Source organism: Varroa destructor, unplaced genomic scaffold (genome assembly GCF_002443255.2).
Source record: "Varroa destructor unplaced genomic scaffold, Vdes_3.0 BEIS01000002.1, whole genome shotgun sequence".
Taxonomy (NCBI): domain Eukaryota; kingdom Metazoa; phylum Arthropoda; class Arachnida; order Mesostigmata; family Varroidae; genus Varroa; species Varroa destructor.
The window spans coordinates 40168090-40181918 of NW_019211455.1; the positions used below are offsets into that span (position 1 = coordinate 40168090).

The 13829-nt window shown below is 40.0% G+C and overlaps 2 protein-coding genes across 3 annotated transcripts in view; one reads left to right on the plus strand and one right to left on the minus strand.

Moving 5' to 3' along the window:
* Nucleotides 1–7904, plus strand: LOC111245333 (calmodulin-lysine N-methyltransferase). Its single transcript, XM_022793560.2, has one exon. The coding sequence runs from the start codon at nucleotides 1493–1495 to the stop codon at nucleotides 2525–2527; it is 1035 nt and encodes a 344-aa protein (XP_022649295.1). The 5' UTR covers nucleotides 1–1492; the 3' UTR covers nucleotides 2528–7904.
* Nucleotides 7464–13829, minus strand: part of LOC111245334 (cyclin-dependent kinase 2-like) — a 16236-nt gene continuing 9870 nt past the window's right edge. Inside the window, exons 2-6 of one of the 2 annotated variants that reach the window (XM_086981787.1) lie at nucleotides 13385–13537; nucleotides 12163–12476; nucleotides 10207–10404; nucleotides 9068–9398; nucleotides 7464–8672 (exon numbers count right to left, since the gene is read on the minus strand). In XM_086981787.1, coding sequence (XP_086837913.1) covers nucleotides 9073–9398; nucleotides 10207–10404; nucleotides 12163–12476; nucleotides 13385–13537 — 991 coding nt within the window. In that variant the 3' untranslated portion in view covers nucleotides 7464–8672; nucleotides 9068–9072. Of the gene's footprint in view, nucleotides 9399–10206; nucleotides 10405–12162; nucleotides 12477–13384; nucleotides 13538–13829 lie in introns of both variants that reach the window. The other variant, XM_022793565.2, reaches the window with a different exon arrangement.

Genomic DNA, 13829 nt, shown 5'->3' on the forward strand with positions numbered 1-13829 from the left:
GCTTCTCAACGAGCAAAGAGTGAGTTGAATTACGAGGAAAGACAGTATTGGGTAGTGTATTGTCAAAGCAAAGGTCTACAACTATCAACTTTCTACGCCGTATCCTATCACAGTGGTTACATTAACTCGGCTGTGCTGCTACAGCAGTGACCTTACGCCAGCTCTAACATTAGCTCTAACGAGGCCACCGACGTCAGGGCCATGACCTCTCTAAGGTCTCTTCCATCTATGTTGAAACCCTACTAATGCTAGCGCCTTTGATGTCCTCTCTCGCGGTTCATACACTCTCCCTTTCCACTGAGGATGGCCCGGCCATCAGGCCCGGCTGTCCGAGAAGGAGGGCCAGGAAAGCTGAAGGGGAGCCTGTACGATGGTCTGCAGAAGGGACCTTAACGAAGCAGGGAAGGCAACAGCAACCAGCATTAAACCGCCACCATCAAACTCAACCTGAAAACAATTGCAAGGCAAGCTGCTCTTTTACCTATAGCGGGCGTGTAGCTGGACAGCAAACTTCAGTTACGTATCGGTAACAGTGATGGCGGGTTCGGCGGAAACAGACACGAAACTGCGCAGACAGATTTGTTGGCTAAACTAGCCAAACACACCGGCTGGTCCGGGATCAGGATAATCCCAGTTAAAGGTAGCAAGAGGTAACCAACCAAAGTGTGTCTGTCCAGACTAGCCAGGAAGGCCCCTCGTTTAGAACCGGCGAAAAGCCAGCAGCGACAGGAAGCAAATAACAATGCAACAATAAGCCCGGAAAGACGGCGTACTCGATTATCAACACGGGCGGGCGGACGCGCTGGCTGGGTCACTTTTTTAAGTAAACGGTGAATCTAAAAGTCATCACGACTAGCAACTTGCCAGCAAAAACAATGCAAGTATACAATCACAAGCGATCGAACTCGGAAAAAAATAGGTACGCACTAAAGTCAATGGTGCTTCGTGCAGGCTTGCTGTCACGGCTTACAGTCGACTATATTTGGTCGCCAGTAAAGCAACATTGCGTGGCTTCATAAGCGGCGGTGTAAAAAGGGCCTGTGTTTATCTATCCTGCGGTGAGCGCTTCGAGTACTAGTGACTAGGTACAGTAGGTAACCGTCAGGTTCTGTGCTCCAGGTGAGTCGTTGTTGCAAGTGTCGTAGCCTGGTCGACCTGGTGTCAGTCGTCAAACTGGACGTTTACTGGCGCTGTTGTTTTCACGTGCAGCTCCTTATCGTGCATTCTGTGTAAAGTCCAGAGATAACGACTTTTCAGTAGGAGGTTGCCCGGCCTGGAAAATCGAAGTATTATTTCTATTTGCGTGCAGCGTATTGCGAGCGTTACCGGTGTTACTGACGCCAGCAGTGGCCCGGGCGGTGGGTCGATTAAAGTCCACCTAGTTTCCTCCCAGTGCTTCTACCATTACGAGAGCAGCAGGTAACGTCACGGATCGACTTTGCAGCTAGCATTAGTCGCACCATCGATTATCCACCCACGAAGAAAAATTAGCATGGCCGCTGATATTCGTAAAAAGTCGGTAAAAAGCAATGAAAAGAAAACCAACAAAATGGTTATGTCTGTCTCGGTAGCCAAGATGCGGTGGCGGATGCTGGCCAAAGCGCTACACGAAGGACGTGTCTCAGAAGCCGGTCTCTTTATGGGCTCAGTGCGACGCTTTCATCATTTTGGTCTCCTACAGCTTAGTCGTGTGAGTGAAGATGCCGGTAATCAGGGGACCAGTTTAGATTTTGGTGGTCATGGTCAACAGCAACAACAACATCATTGGCAATCTCACCACAACACACATTCGGGTCCCGACGAAAATGAGCTGGACGCAGCCTGGTTCGTAGCTAAATGCCTCAAAGAGCCGCAGTTCTCGCTTCGCGTACGGTTCCTTCCATCGCAAGTGTCGATCAATGAACTGCGCGGCTACAACAATACAGGAAATGTGTGTCTTTGGCCTTCCGAAGAGGTGATGGCCTATTATGCGATGAAAAACAAGGAGCTTTTCTATGGCAAAAACGTCCTTGAGCTTGGCGGGGGTATGACGTGTCTGGCCGGCTTCACGGTCGCAGCCACTGCAAGAGCCTCCGAAGTGCTCCTTACCGATGGCAATCAGCGTTGCGTAGCCAACGCACAACTTATGCTTGAGGCTAACAGAGGCGCGTTTGGTGGGTGCATCGTGCATACGCGCCGGCTTCGTTGGGATGCAGAAAATGATATGAACGATTTACAGGCCCGTTTCGATGTCATATTGATTGCTGACTGTCTGTACTTTCACGATGGTCGAAAGCCGTTGGTCCATACGATCTGGAATCTGCTCAAGGCGGATGGTATTGCCGTAGTCTTGGCGCCGGCTCGCGGAGACACTTTTCAGGATTTTGTACGTCTCGCAACCGAACGCGGTTTTGAAGCCGACCTGTTAATGGTTTATGATACGTGTGTTTGGGAATTGCATTCTCGGTACCTCAAGGAAAAGGCGCATCTGTACGACGCCAACCTGCACTATCCCCAGATGCTTATTCTGCGAAAGACACAAAACTGACAACGGTCTGTTATTGGTCAATCAGCAAAGGCGTCAAAGTGAAGGCGACCTATCTGATAGAAACAGGAAGTTATAAAGCCGATGTCATAAACGAAAAACAACATGAGTAAACCGAACTTAGATTTTCACATTGTTACATTGTGTTAACTACAGTGAGACAAGTTATTTTGACCGTCAGAGAATGTTTAGAAAGGTTAAATTTACCTATCCTCAGAAGCATTCGACCTCATCGTGATCAGGATTATCTGCTTATTCCACTCAACTATTGGTAACCCCATCTACAGTTGAACAACTAAAACAACGTCTTTGATATAGGCCTAATTCTATATCTAATACGAGATACATTGTTTAAAAGGTTTTTTTTTTCGGGAAATATCAATTAGAACAAAAGTATTGGAAGAAAAAGTCGATTGCACCTGCCCAACGGTAGCAAAGCACCAGCTCGAGTGATGTATCTGCTGCTTTTATTGATGCACCTTCTGGCCTCATGATAAATTAGCTAATTGAATGTTCTTCAAAATGTTTTTTTATCGTACTTGCTCGAAAAAGCACTCCATACAACCCGTATAAATTGACAACCCTCTTTTGGACTCGTCGTTAGCTGTTGTAGTATATTACGATAGAATAGATATCGTCTCTTTCAGAATAAGGCATTTTTCTACTTAAAAGAGTTGATCAAGAGACAAACGCTATTTTAGCGAAGCTCCACTTGAGCGATTCCCGTCCTCACAGATGATACAAATTAGCGTTACTGATCGTTGATGACTCGGACATTGTGCCTAAGCTCAGTCTCCACCGATATTACATAAAAATTTCGTTGAATATTGTAATGAATAACTGCCAAACTTTCAGCTGGTAACTGTAGATGAACGAAATGAGCGGCAATTTTAAAACGGTTATTACTTTAGGCGTTAGCTAACGTCGCGATTTCGGCGTTACTCCTAACGCAGCCCGATTTCGTCACTGCGGAAACCTTTATAGTTTGTAGCTTTTGAGCATATTCCGCCCCATAAATAGCGCATGTTGTCCGGAAAAGTAAGAATATAATCATAGATCTAGTATTTAGGCAGTACCCGATATAAGATTCGTAACATTTACTTATGCACGTATTTATGACAGGCCAAAACAGTCTAAATTACGATGACGATAGTGATGACGCTGACGAGAAAACGGTTCTAGCCATGTTCCTTATACACGTAATATACTTTTTCTTCTTCTTTAAAGTGCCCTGAGGGTGAATGGTTGGCATGCTAAGCAATGTAGCGGTACATTTGAACAGCGATAAAAAAAAGTGGTCTTCTATAAAATGGCAGAAGATGAGAAGTAGAAAAAATGGTTGATGATCTTGACGATATCAAGATCCGATCCAGGCTGGACGTTGATTGTTTCGTAGTTGGATTGACCGATTTCAATGTGTGAGTGGGTAAGTGTTCAAGAGCTATATATCGTTCGCCGATGATCTGAGGTTTGTGAGGTAAACGAGATATTAAAGCTAAGTGGATTAATGAGAAGACACTGGGAACACAGCTGTTGTGATATGGCCCATTCTTGCGGCTTAAATCGTGTGAAGGAAATGGGAAAAGTTCCGTAAGTCAATCGAACGTAGAAGTTTCAAACTATGTGATTGGTTAGCCGAATGATCCATAAAGTCAAGATGATACGATGCGAAGATAGGTCCGATTGATTTGCAAACAAAAAAAAATTGCTTGCATATGGTTTCTAAATGTTACCCGCATTGACTACGATCATAACCACTTTCTGGTTATTAAACCTATTATGATGAAAACAATAATAATTATAGTGCTAATAATCACAATTATAATTAGTAAATACTATAAACGGTTAGGAGAAGAAAAATATGACAATTTATTTAATCACTATTACACTGTGGAATATAAACGGGAATACACTATGGAAGATAGAGAGAAAAGACTAGGACCCTGTAAAAGCAACAATAACTCCATAGAACATCGAGATACTTTCAGGACATGCGGTGGGGTTAAAATGATCGGTACAGCTCATACAAACGAATGAAAGCAAATAGGACATTATTAGATCGAGCAGGGGAACTATCCGTCATCCTTAACTGAGTTGAATAGTTTGAGAATTAACCTACTCAAGTTGTGCCACTTTGTAATTTTTTTTATTATCGCAATTACATATTTGTCCATTAGTAGTGATTGTGTCTCTATCAGCCACGAGAAAAGATGATGCGAAATGACATTTTTCACCATTAGATGTCAAATAAGTAAATTTGTTTTTATGGACACCTACGGAGCGATGAGTGAAGTAATTTGACTATATACGTATATATGGTTGGATAAGTACATGAAAATTTTAAGAAGATGCTACCTTCCGTTTTGGCGTATTTATTCTGCTTAGTCTTTAAATAAATCAAGGTTCCTTTTTATTCAGTAAACAAAGACTATCCATGCCCTGCGCCTTAAATGGTAAAGCCTTTCGAACGGTGATCCATCAAATCTATCTGGCGCATTTTTTAAACAGATTATACTCTGATTAATCAGGCTATCATCGCAATCCGGTCGCTTGCTGGAAGCATATGGATAATTTTGTTAGATATTTTAAAACTGGCCTTCGTGAATACCTTATTCATTCGAATACGCACGGTGAGCTTTGTTCTCACAGCAGAACCCCTGCTATCGGAACGAAACCTTTCGTCGCCTGCAGCTTTCATATTCAAAAGTTGTTCCATTGGATTTTTCCTAAATCTTTCACTCGCTCCATTCTCTTTCATTTTAACCACTCAAGAGTTTGAGTTCTCAAGTAATAAAAGAATGTGACCCGCGTGTGTTTCTTTGTGTGCCTGTCACATGAACATTTTTCCCTACGTACCGAACCCATCGTGCATCGAAGCATGTGACGAAAATTATGGAATAAGGGGAGATGAGCTACCGGCCACATTTTTCCTGTGCAACGATTGAAGTAGAACTTATCCTGTAAAATTTGCGTCATGGTAACAACTATGACACGGGCTCGAGGAAATCGTTGATGAACATACGGCACTGGATACACACATAAAAAACAAATGCCGTGGAGCGAGTAGTCGCGCAGGGTGTGGTCAATGACGGTTTTTTTAAAGTGCGTATGTGTAAATGACATGGTCCACCCAAGTGACTATTTATAATGGAAAAGAGTAACGGGAATAGAGAAAAAACAGAATTCGCCGGTGATCCACAAGCTATCTCTTGGCAAACGATGGAAAAGATACTAATAATAATGATACTAATGCTAAGAATAGAATGTTGATAATAATTAATATAATTCGATAATTATTAATATTATTATTCTTAAGACTGTTATTGTAACTACGCAAATGTACCTGCGACGAGTGTACCTTACGCTGTCAATGAAACTGTTATTAATAAATCTACTGATAATTCAATAGACCCGTGATGGTTAATGATGTTATAAAAATATACTCTTGACCGATTGTGCGTTCACGGGAACTTTGGATAATTTGATTTTCATAATAACCTCAACAGGAAGCTTTTCCTGTCGAACCAACGCTGAAAAATTCTATTTTATTTAACTATACTATGCACGTAATTCTGCTTCCTTGCAAAAAGCTCAATAACGTTTATATACAATATAAACATTGTATCTCGTAAATATTTAGTATGATTGCATCAATAAATAACCGTCATATAACATATATCCAATATCACTTTGAACATTTCTACTTGTACTCATATTCTATTAGCACAATTAAAGCAAGCTCTTACTTGCCCGAATTAGGGCAATAGGGTTAAGGGATATGTACAAAAAACGAATACCTATAACTCGATCAGGCCCTATTCAGGGTCAAGGTCTCAATGTCCTCAAACCCACACCGGAAATTGAATTCTTGTCCTGTCTCAATGAATATATACCAGACCATTTTGTAGGCAGAATGCTTTTAATGCATTAAATTTGCATCTCAAAAAGCCGCTTATTAGACAAATTTCCCTGAGCTTAAAAACGTGGACAATAGCACAATCGGACGGAGTTAGGATAGAAATAAAACTGTGGGGAAAGGAAGCAACTTAAACTGTTTAATTAAACAGCTCACTTACCACGGAGCAACTTAATAACGAGTCAACTGCTCTGCAGCTCGTGATACAACGTTTGTAGTCGATAAACCTGAGTATTAGAGTATGATGAATCTAACACACAACGTAGCAAATGTCACCTTATAGATATCAAAGATGGCTATCATGCGTGGATATCTCGAGAATCGACATGAAAGCGACCTTTGCAACATGTGACAGTTGCCTGTGCAATCATCGACCCAGAATAGGAATCAATCGTGATAGTGTATATGAAAACATAGGCAAGACAGAAAAGAATACGCTACAGAAAATCAGTGCTTTAACTATTCACATTATGTTGATTTCGATGTACAGAGCGGTTCGCTGAAACATTCGTTTCTAGTTTGAGACGAAATTAACACTCAACGTAATAGCGCTTTGAGCTTTGTATCAAATGTTAGTCGTAGCTGTCCAATGAATCATTAAGTGTTTACATATACTTAAGCACGCGCTCTAACTGGAAACGGTTAATGAAATGAATCCGGATTTCCTTTAGTGTTTCAGTCGTAAAATTATAAACTAATATTCATTCATCTGTCACTGTATTACCTTTGACAGGCTACTGTGAGTCACTACATAAAGCATTATTGGGTGTCCGATGTTTGTTCCAAGAAGGATCAATTGACATCTCGTAACACTACGAACCCTGCGAGCTATTAGTCACTTATAGCCAATAAGTTCATTCCGTTTAAGATTATTATATGCAAGAAATAAATTTAGATTTTATTTTACACAAAAATCAATAAACAGACCTAACGAATCAGCATTACCACTCCCCAACTGTTTCAATGCTAAGAGGCATTTATACTGTTCGACGATTGCCAGACAATAATTACGCAGAGGCGATATTTAAATTAAAAATACATAGAATGATTCCGTTTATTTTTGTCATCATTCGTTAGAATTGTTACTGTGCGCCGATACGGCTGCGAATTCTACTCCGTCGATGCTATCATTACTTCTACGGCGGAGCAAGAGGACGCCAGTTCAGACATTTCTGATATAATTGATTTTCTCATCTGGTCTAGTAAGGGGTCAGGTTAAGGGAACCAGAAATATACAGAGTTCTATAGGACAGGATATAGATATATAGAAATAGATATGATATGATCAGCTAAAAAAAAACATCTCCTTATTTGTCACGGCTATACGGTGATCTCTAAATCGTCTCGAATCGAAGCCAGGATACCATTCATATAATATATCTGTATGTATTTATTGAGCTTATGATTAAAAAATAAATAAATGTTACGGTAAATAGTAAAAATAATAATGAACTGACAGACGAAGCCCCATGGTGTGCTGATTTTTACTTGAAAATGTTTTCTTTTTTCGAATTTTTATTGTCACGCGTTTCTCACTCTGTAATGCTGACTATTAGCTTTTTTTTTTTTTTTTTTTACCTAGGTTCGCTAGTCGATGGCTGCTACTTTTTTTTTTTATCACATTTTAAATACCATCTAATGAATATATAAACTATGTACATATTTCTATCTACGTAAAACGTGGCACAGTTTTGTTTCTATAATACTTTACATGAATTATCGTAAAGCCCTAGCATCTTGTTGTAGAACTTCAGCGTCTTTATAAGTTCCTCCCAACATGACTGACTAAGGTAAGGTCACCTATGAAAACCCATTTTACTTCAAGCAAATCTACATCGTGATGTGCGAAGAATACCGCAGCAAGTACTGAGTGCCTCTCAAGCTGGCGGATAATAAAGCTCATCTTGTTGTTGATGCCAGTGCTTCAGTCATAGAGGCGCCGAGAACAACAAAACATGATATAATGAAACGGTTCGGAAAATTGAATAGGAAAAAGAACGAGCTAACCAAAGCAGTTCTCAAGAAGAATACAGGAGACGTAGCAATCAGAAGAAAGAAGGAAAGAACAGCTGCTGTCTACACATGAGGAACATTTAAATTATGTACATCGTTCAGACCAGATCTTTGCGATCCCTGTTGTTTGGGTCGGGCTCCTGACGTTTTTTTGGCAGCACCAGAGCCCAAAGCTTCAAACGAGACAAGTATCTACACTAGTGATTCTGTTATTGCTGCCTGAAAATGACGAATGCGAATGGAAGGTAAGAAACAGTTGAATGCCACATCTTCACCACCATTGCAGATACAGAGCAAGTTTCAGCAATATCAGTCACGACCTTATTGCATTCGAATTTTCCGCTACCGCTTTGGTGTTTACCGATCCCTAGTCTATTTTCCACTCACTTTCGTTCGATCTCACTAGAAGTATAAGAGCGCCTAAAAGTCACCTAAAATTGAAGCTACACCTCTGTCATACAAACGTATAGCAGCTGGCCTAGAAGAAAGCTTGGGACAGGGTGATTATGATATTGGCCGTGCACAAAAAATGCAGCTGCGAGGTAGCCACAGGCTGAATTGGACACTTCGGTGTCTAAGCTCGGCTGAACTGAGATGATCGGCTTAGGACGAACCTGTTTCATCGGCGAAAAGTGGCGGAACTAGATGAAATCTCCTTGCTTACGCGAAGGTTGGAAAGCGGTTCGATCTTGACGTTCAGAAAATAATTGTCGCGAAGTGCTTCCATCGCTGTTATTCGTTTCATCGGATTCAAACGCAGCATTGACGAGATCAGACGTTTTCCACACGTCTCCATTCGAGGTAGACGGGTTTCGATATCTTTTTGCGGCCAGCGAGGAAATGACGACTTGTACTCCTGCAATTCCGTAACGCCTGGCCAAATCTTCTCATTAGGTGTGCCCAGCTCTTGAAAGATCTTGAACAGCTGATCAATTTCTGAATCACCTGTAGAACAATAAGGTCAACATTCATTAGGTTACTGTACCTGATTAGTTAATACGTGTGTCGCTTAATCTAAGTCCTAAAATATCACTAAATATATAACTGATATATATATATATATATATATTTATTCACTAAAGAACGGGCTGAAATTTATACAGCAGTTAAGATGTCAAAGCTGAGATCTTAGCAAAACTTTTAATAAATTCTGTTCAAAGTTAAAAAAAAACACGATAGAGGCTGCATTAGACCAAAAATGCGCTCTTGACGTCGCTGTACAGAGTTACATTTTCACTCACCATTCGTAGACAACATCAATAACATTTCAAGATAGTCGCTGCTGTCTCGCAAACATTGAGATTAGCAACGTGGAAACTTGTCATAACTGAACGTGCAGTTCAATTCAACGGCATTCATCCATTTTTGACAGGGGGATCATAAAAGTAATTACACAACAACGTTGCAAACAAAAATATTCTCCTACACAATTTTGGAAAGATCAGAAGTATTTTGCTGTAAATAAGATGCTAAGTTCTTTTAGCGAGATTGCATGCTAGGTTTTTTTACATCGAGAAGCGTGATATCTACAAAAACCAACATGCTTCTGAAACCACCGGAAAATACTACATTATTGAATCCGACAGGATCAAACGAACGCGGCATCTTTAGTCCGATAATCCCTTGCAATACGTATTTAGTCGTTACTTTTTATTTACAATCTCTGGTTTCACCTATCAGACAAGATATAAAAACCGATTTCACGCTTTGATTCATTAAGCAAATAGGAGTATAGCTATCCGCTTACGCTTACCAGGGAAAAGGCATTTGTTGTTGCTCATTTCGGCGACGATGCATCCGAGGCTCCAAATATCAACCGACAAGTCATATGTTTTCGTCCCTAATAAAATCTCAGGTGGACGATACCACAGGGTAATTACTTCATGTGTGTACATCTTCACGGGACAACTGAATGGCCGAGCGAGCCCGAAGTCTGCCAGCTTAATATGACCTATAAGCGAAAATCATATGGGAATAAAGCACTAGCTATTTTCAACTATGCTATAATAATAATGAATTAGTAATAACTACTAATAGTAATTTGTTCGTTTTTTACTATTTAAGCTAGCAATAATACCTTGAACCTTTTTTTCGATCAGATCTGAATGAGAAACTTGGTCTTATGTAGTCTGACAGACGATATTGCGTGTTTGAGCTTAATTTCAATGTGTATAATAGTAGGCGTTAGACGCCAGTTAGAAACTCGCCACAAGAGGTAAAACTAATATTAAGTTTAATGAAATATAGATTTACTTATGTTAGGTTGATGAGAAAAGATTGGCCATTTTAAACCAAAATAAACGTGGATAATTTTTAAATTTTAAAATAATATTACTTCAATAAGTGCGCGTTATTTTGATTGAGGACTGTCATTTCTCTGGTAACAGCATAATCCCATCACTTTTAGAATTCTTGTAGTTTTTTAGCAAGCGATAAATTGCTACAGGAGGTTTTTGTACCCCTCTAGTTACACTGAATATCATTAAGGGAAACCTGATGACATTCCGATGGTGCAAGATCTGGGCTATACAGCGAATGCATTAAAATCTTTCTTCTAAATCTCTCAATTTTCGCCGGGTCTGTTCTCACCATGGCGGGTGTTGTAATATACTGCTAGTTGTCGATAGTAGATGTCCGAATCAATCGTTCAGGTCAAACGGCAGAAACTTGCCAGGCATAATTCTTTTCAACCAAACTTATAACATTCTTCAGCATCAGTTCGGACTTTGTAGAGCACTTTTTTTTTATTTGTACATTATTGTTTTTCATTATTTGTGATAGAAGAGGCTCGGTTTCGTTGTTTTTCTGTAGGGTTTGCGAATAGAAATACGATTGAGCAAATTCGTTTGCGTCAACTCATGTGGCATCGGGCAGACATCGGGACTTTCTATAGCCAGCTTTCTTTCAGTTGAACCGGCGATATTATGGCTACTCATGTGCCAGTTTTGCCCAAGCGTTACACTAATTTCATCAATTTTTTTCCCTAATTCGACCATTTTTCACATCGAAATTTCCAGAACAAAAACGATAGAACCGTTTGTAGGCCGTTTCTTCTTCTAAAGCACCATTTGTTATAGACCTATAGCATTGTAGCATATAGCTAAATTGTAGAATATAGCTAACCTTTATAGGAATTTCATTCATCTTCAAGATGCTCTGTCTCAGGTCTGAATAACGGCATTCCAACGATACTAGCACACAAAGCACTGTCAAATCTCAGCTTTCAAACGATGTGAACGCCAACTCATATTACATAAGATGTGTGACTTTAAAGTCATCTAGCTAGAAGAACGGTCAATACATTTTTAACAACCCAATGAAAGGCGAAGGAGCAGATCCAAAAGGAAAGGTCTCGCGCGGACGATAAACCAATTGGGACCTTAAATATACTTCAACAGACGTTGATTACCATGCCACAGGTAGGGAGTTCGTAATTCACTACAAAAAATTTAATTCAAGCGACTATCAAGCTTAAAATTGCGAAGCATGCAAACACTTTACCTTTATAACTACCTTACAACTCTGCATTTCGCTCATTTATTTAACGCTAGGAAAGGCTAGTTTGGTAAGCTTAACGCTTAACTTAACGTCAATGAATAATAATAACAACAAATATTAAAAATTTGAAATAAATAAAAAATAATATAGCTTTATGTTTAGTATAGCATGGTAAAGTTTAAATAATCGAGTGATTTGGTTCAATTATTACCTTTTTTATCGAGCAACAGATTTTGCGGTTTGAGGTCTCTGTGGAGTATCATGTTCTTGTGGCAATAGGCAAGTCCTTGGAGGAGCTGCCACATGAAACTTTTCACCGTTGCTTCCGGTATGGGGATTTTGAGTTTTGCGTGCTGGTCGAGCAGATGCTTAAGATCCATAGCCATGTATTCGAAAATTAGGTAAATACTGTGTCTCGATGGAATAATATCGTACAGCCGAACAATATTCTCGTGCTGCAGCATTTTTAACGAAGCGATTTCGCGCATCGTCGTTGATGGAACGCCTTCAGTATCGGGGTCAATCCTAAAGCAAAAGAAACGAACGTATGTACCAAAGGTCGCAGATAGTAATAATAATACATTGATCTTTCATTACTTCGTTGATTAAGCCTATTCTGTTTTAGATGAACCTTTATACAGAAGTACACAGAACTACGTAACATTGCATGAATTAGTTTCATAATGAAGAACCTCTTGCGTCAAACTGCATTTCAATTAAATTTATTTAAGTTGTCCGTCTCTATCGATGCCTCAGGCACTGAAAACCCTATACCTTATCCCAGAATTATGCTCTAATTATAGTTTTAATATTAATGTTATAGTTGTACACATCTGACGTTTTCCTTGACTTATAATCTATCTTCTATGAATCAACCGAAAGAAATCCTTTTATCGGTTTGTCAATCAAATGTATACGTATTCTAAAGTTCGGTAGGCTAGCAAAAAGACAACAACTAAAGACAACGTGCAACAAATCCCGTTTTCATCGCAATTTATAACGAACGAACGATTTCAGTGGGAGTAGTCAATGCGGGGCTGTTCTAAAATAACCTGATACTAACCAATCATGCTGTAGCTATGTCCATATATAGTTTGACGAGAGTGGGATTTGATTGCTGATCAAATTAGTATATGAAAAATGCTGCTTTATAACAGTGCATCTCTCGTGGCTGGGCCCATTCCGTTCCCAATTCCGTCACTGGACTCTAGCACAAACCAAAACTAAACCCTAAAGCGTGCAGGGGATAGAATATGAATATAAAAATCTTAAAAAAAGGTATATAGGCACTTGCTAGTCTGACGAAAAAATACAAGTAAAAAGCTTGCAACCACCTATAGATCAACCTTCCTAATAAACTTGTTCTAAGAATCCTTATAAAGGTACCATTCTTAAATGTACGTCGATAGAACTTCGTTGGGAAAAACGCGTACCTGATCTTTTTGAGTGCAACCTCTTCTCCGGTCGTGGAGTTAACAGCCCTATACACCGTGCCATAGGTTCCTTGACCGATCTTCTTAACTTCATCATAGCCGTCCATAACGGTATTCGTCCAGTACAAAAGTGGTGGGCAATCCGTGTCGTGCCTGATTGAATAGAATAACGAAAGCAAGGGAACTTACTTTAAGAAAATGCCTGTAAACTCTTGCGCTGACGCTGAGAGACAACAATAAATCCTAGGTGTCTACTCTATCAGCTACGTTTAGTGTCCGAGGCCAGGCTAGAACCGTAGAATCTACTAGCGGGACATCACATGAACCGACCCTCGCTTGCATTGTGCTCAATACGCGCCATAGCGCGCCACAAACATATAGCCCGCCCGGCACAGGAGCAGTCAGTACTCGGCCCGCCTGTTAACAGGATGAATGAATTTTCATT

What these genes read in the sequence shown, in the direction of transcription:
- LOC111245333 (XM_022793560.2), top strand. Translation starts at nt 1,493, where the DNA reads ATGGCCGCTGATATTCGTAAAAAGTCGGTAAAAAGCAATGAAAAGAAA.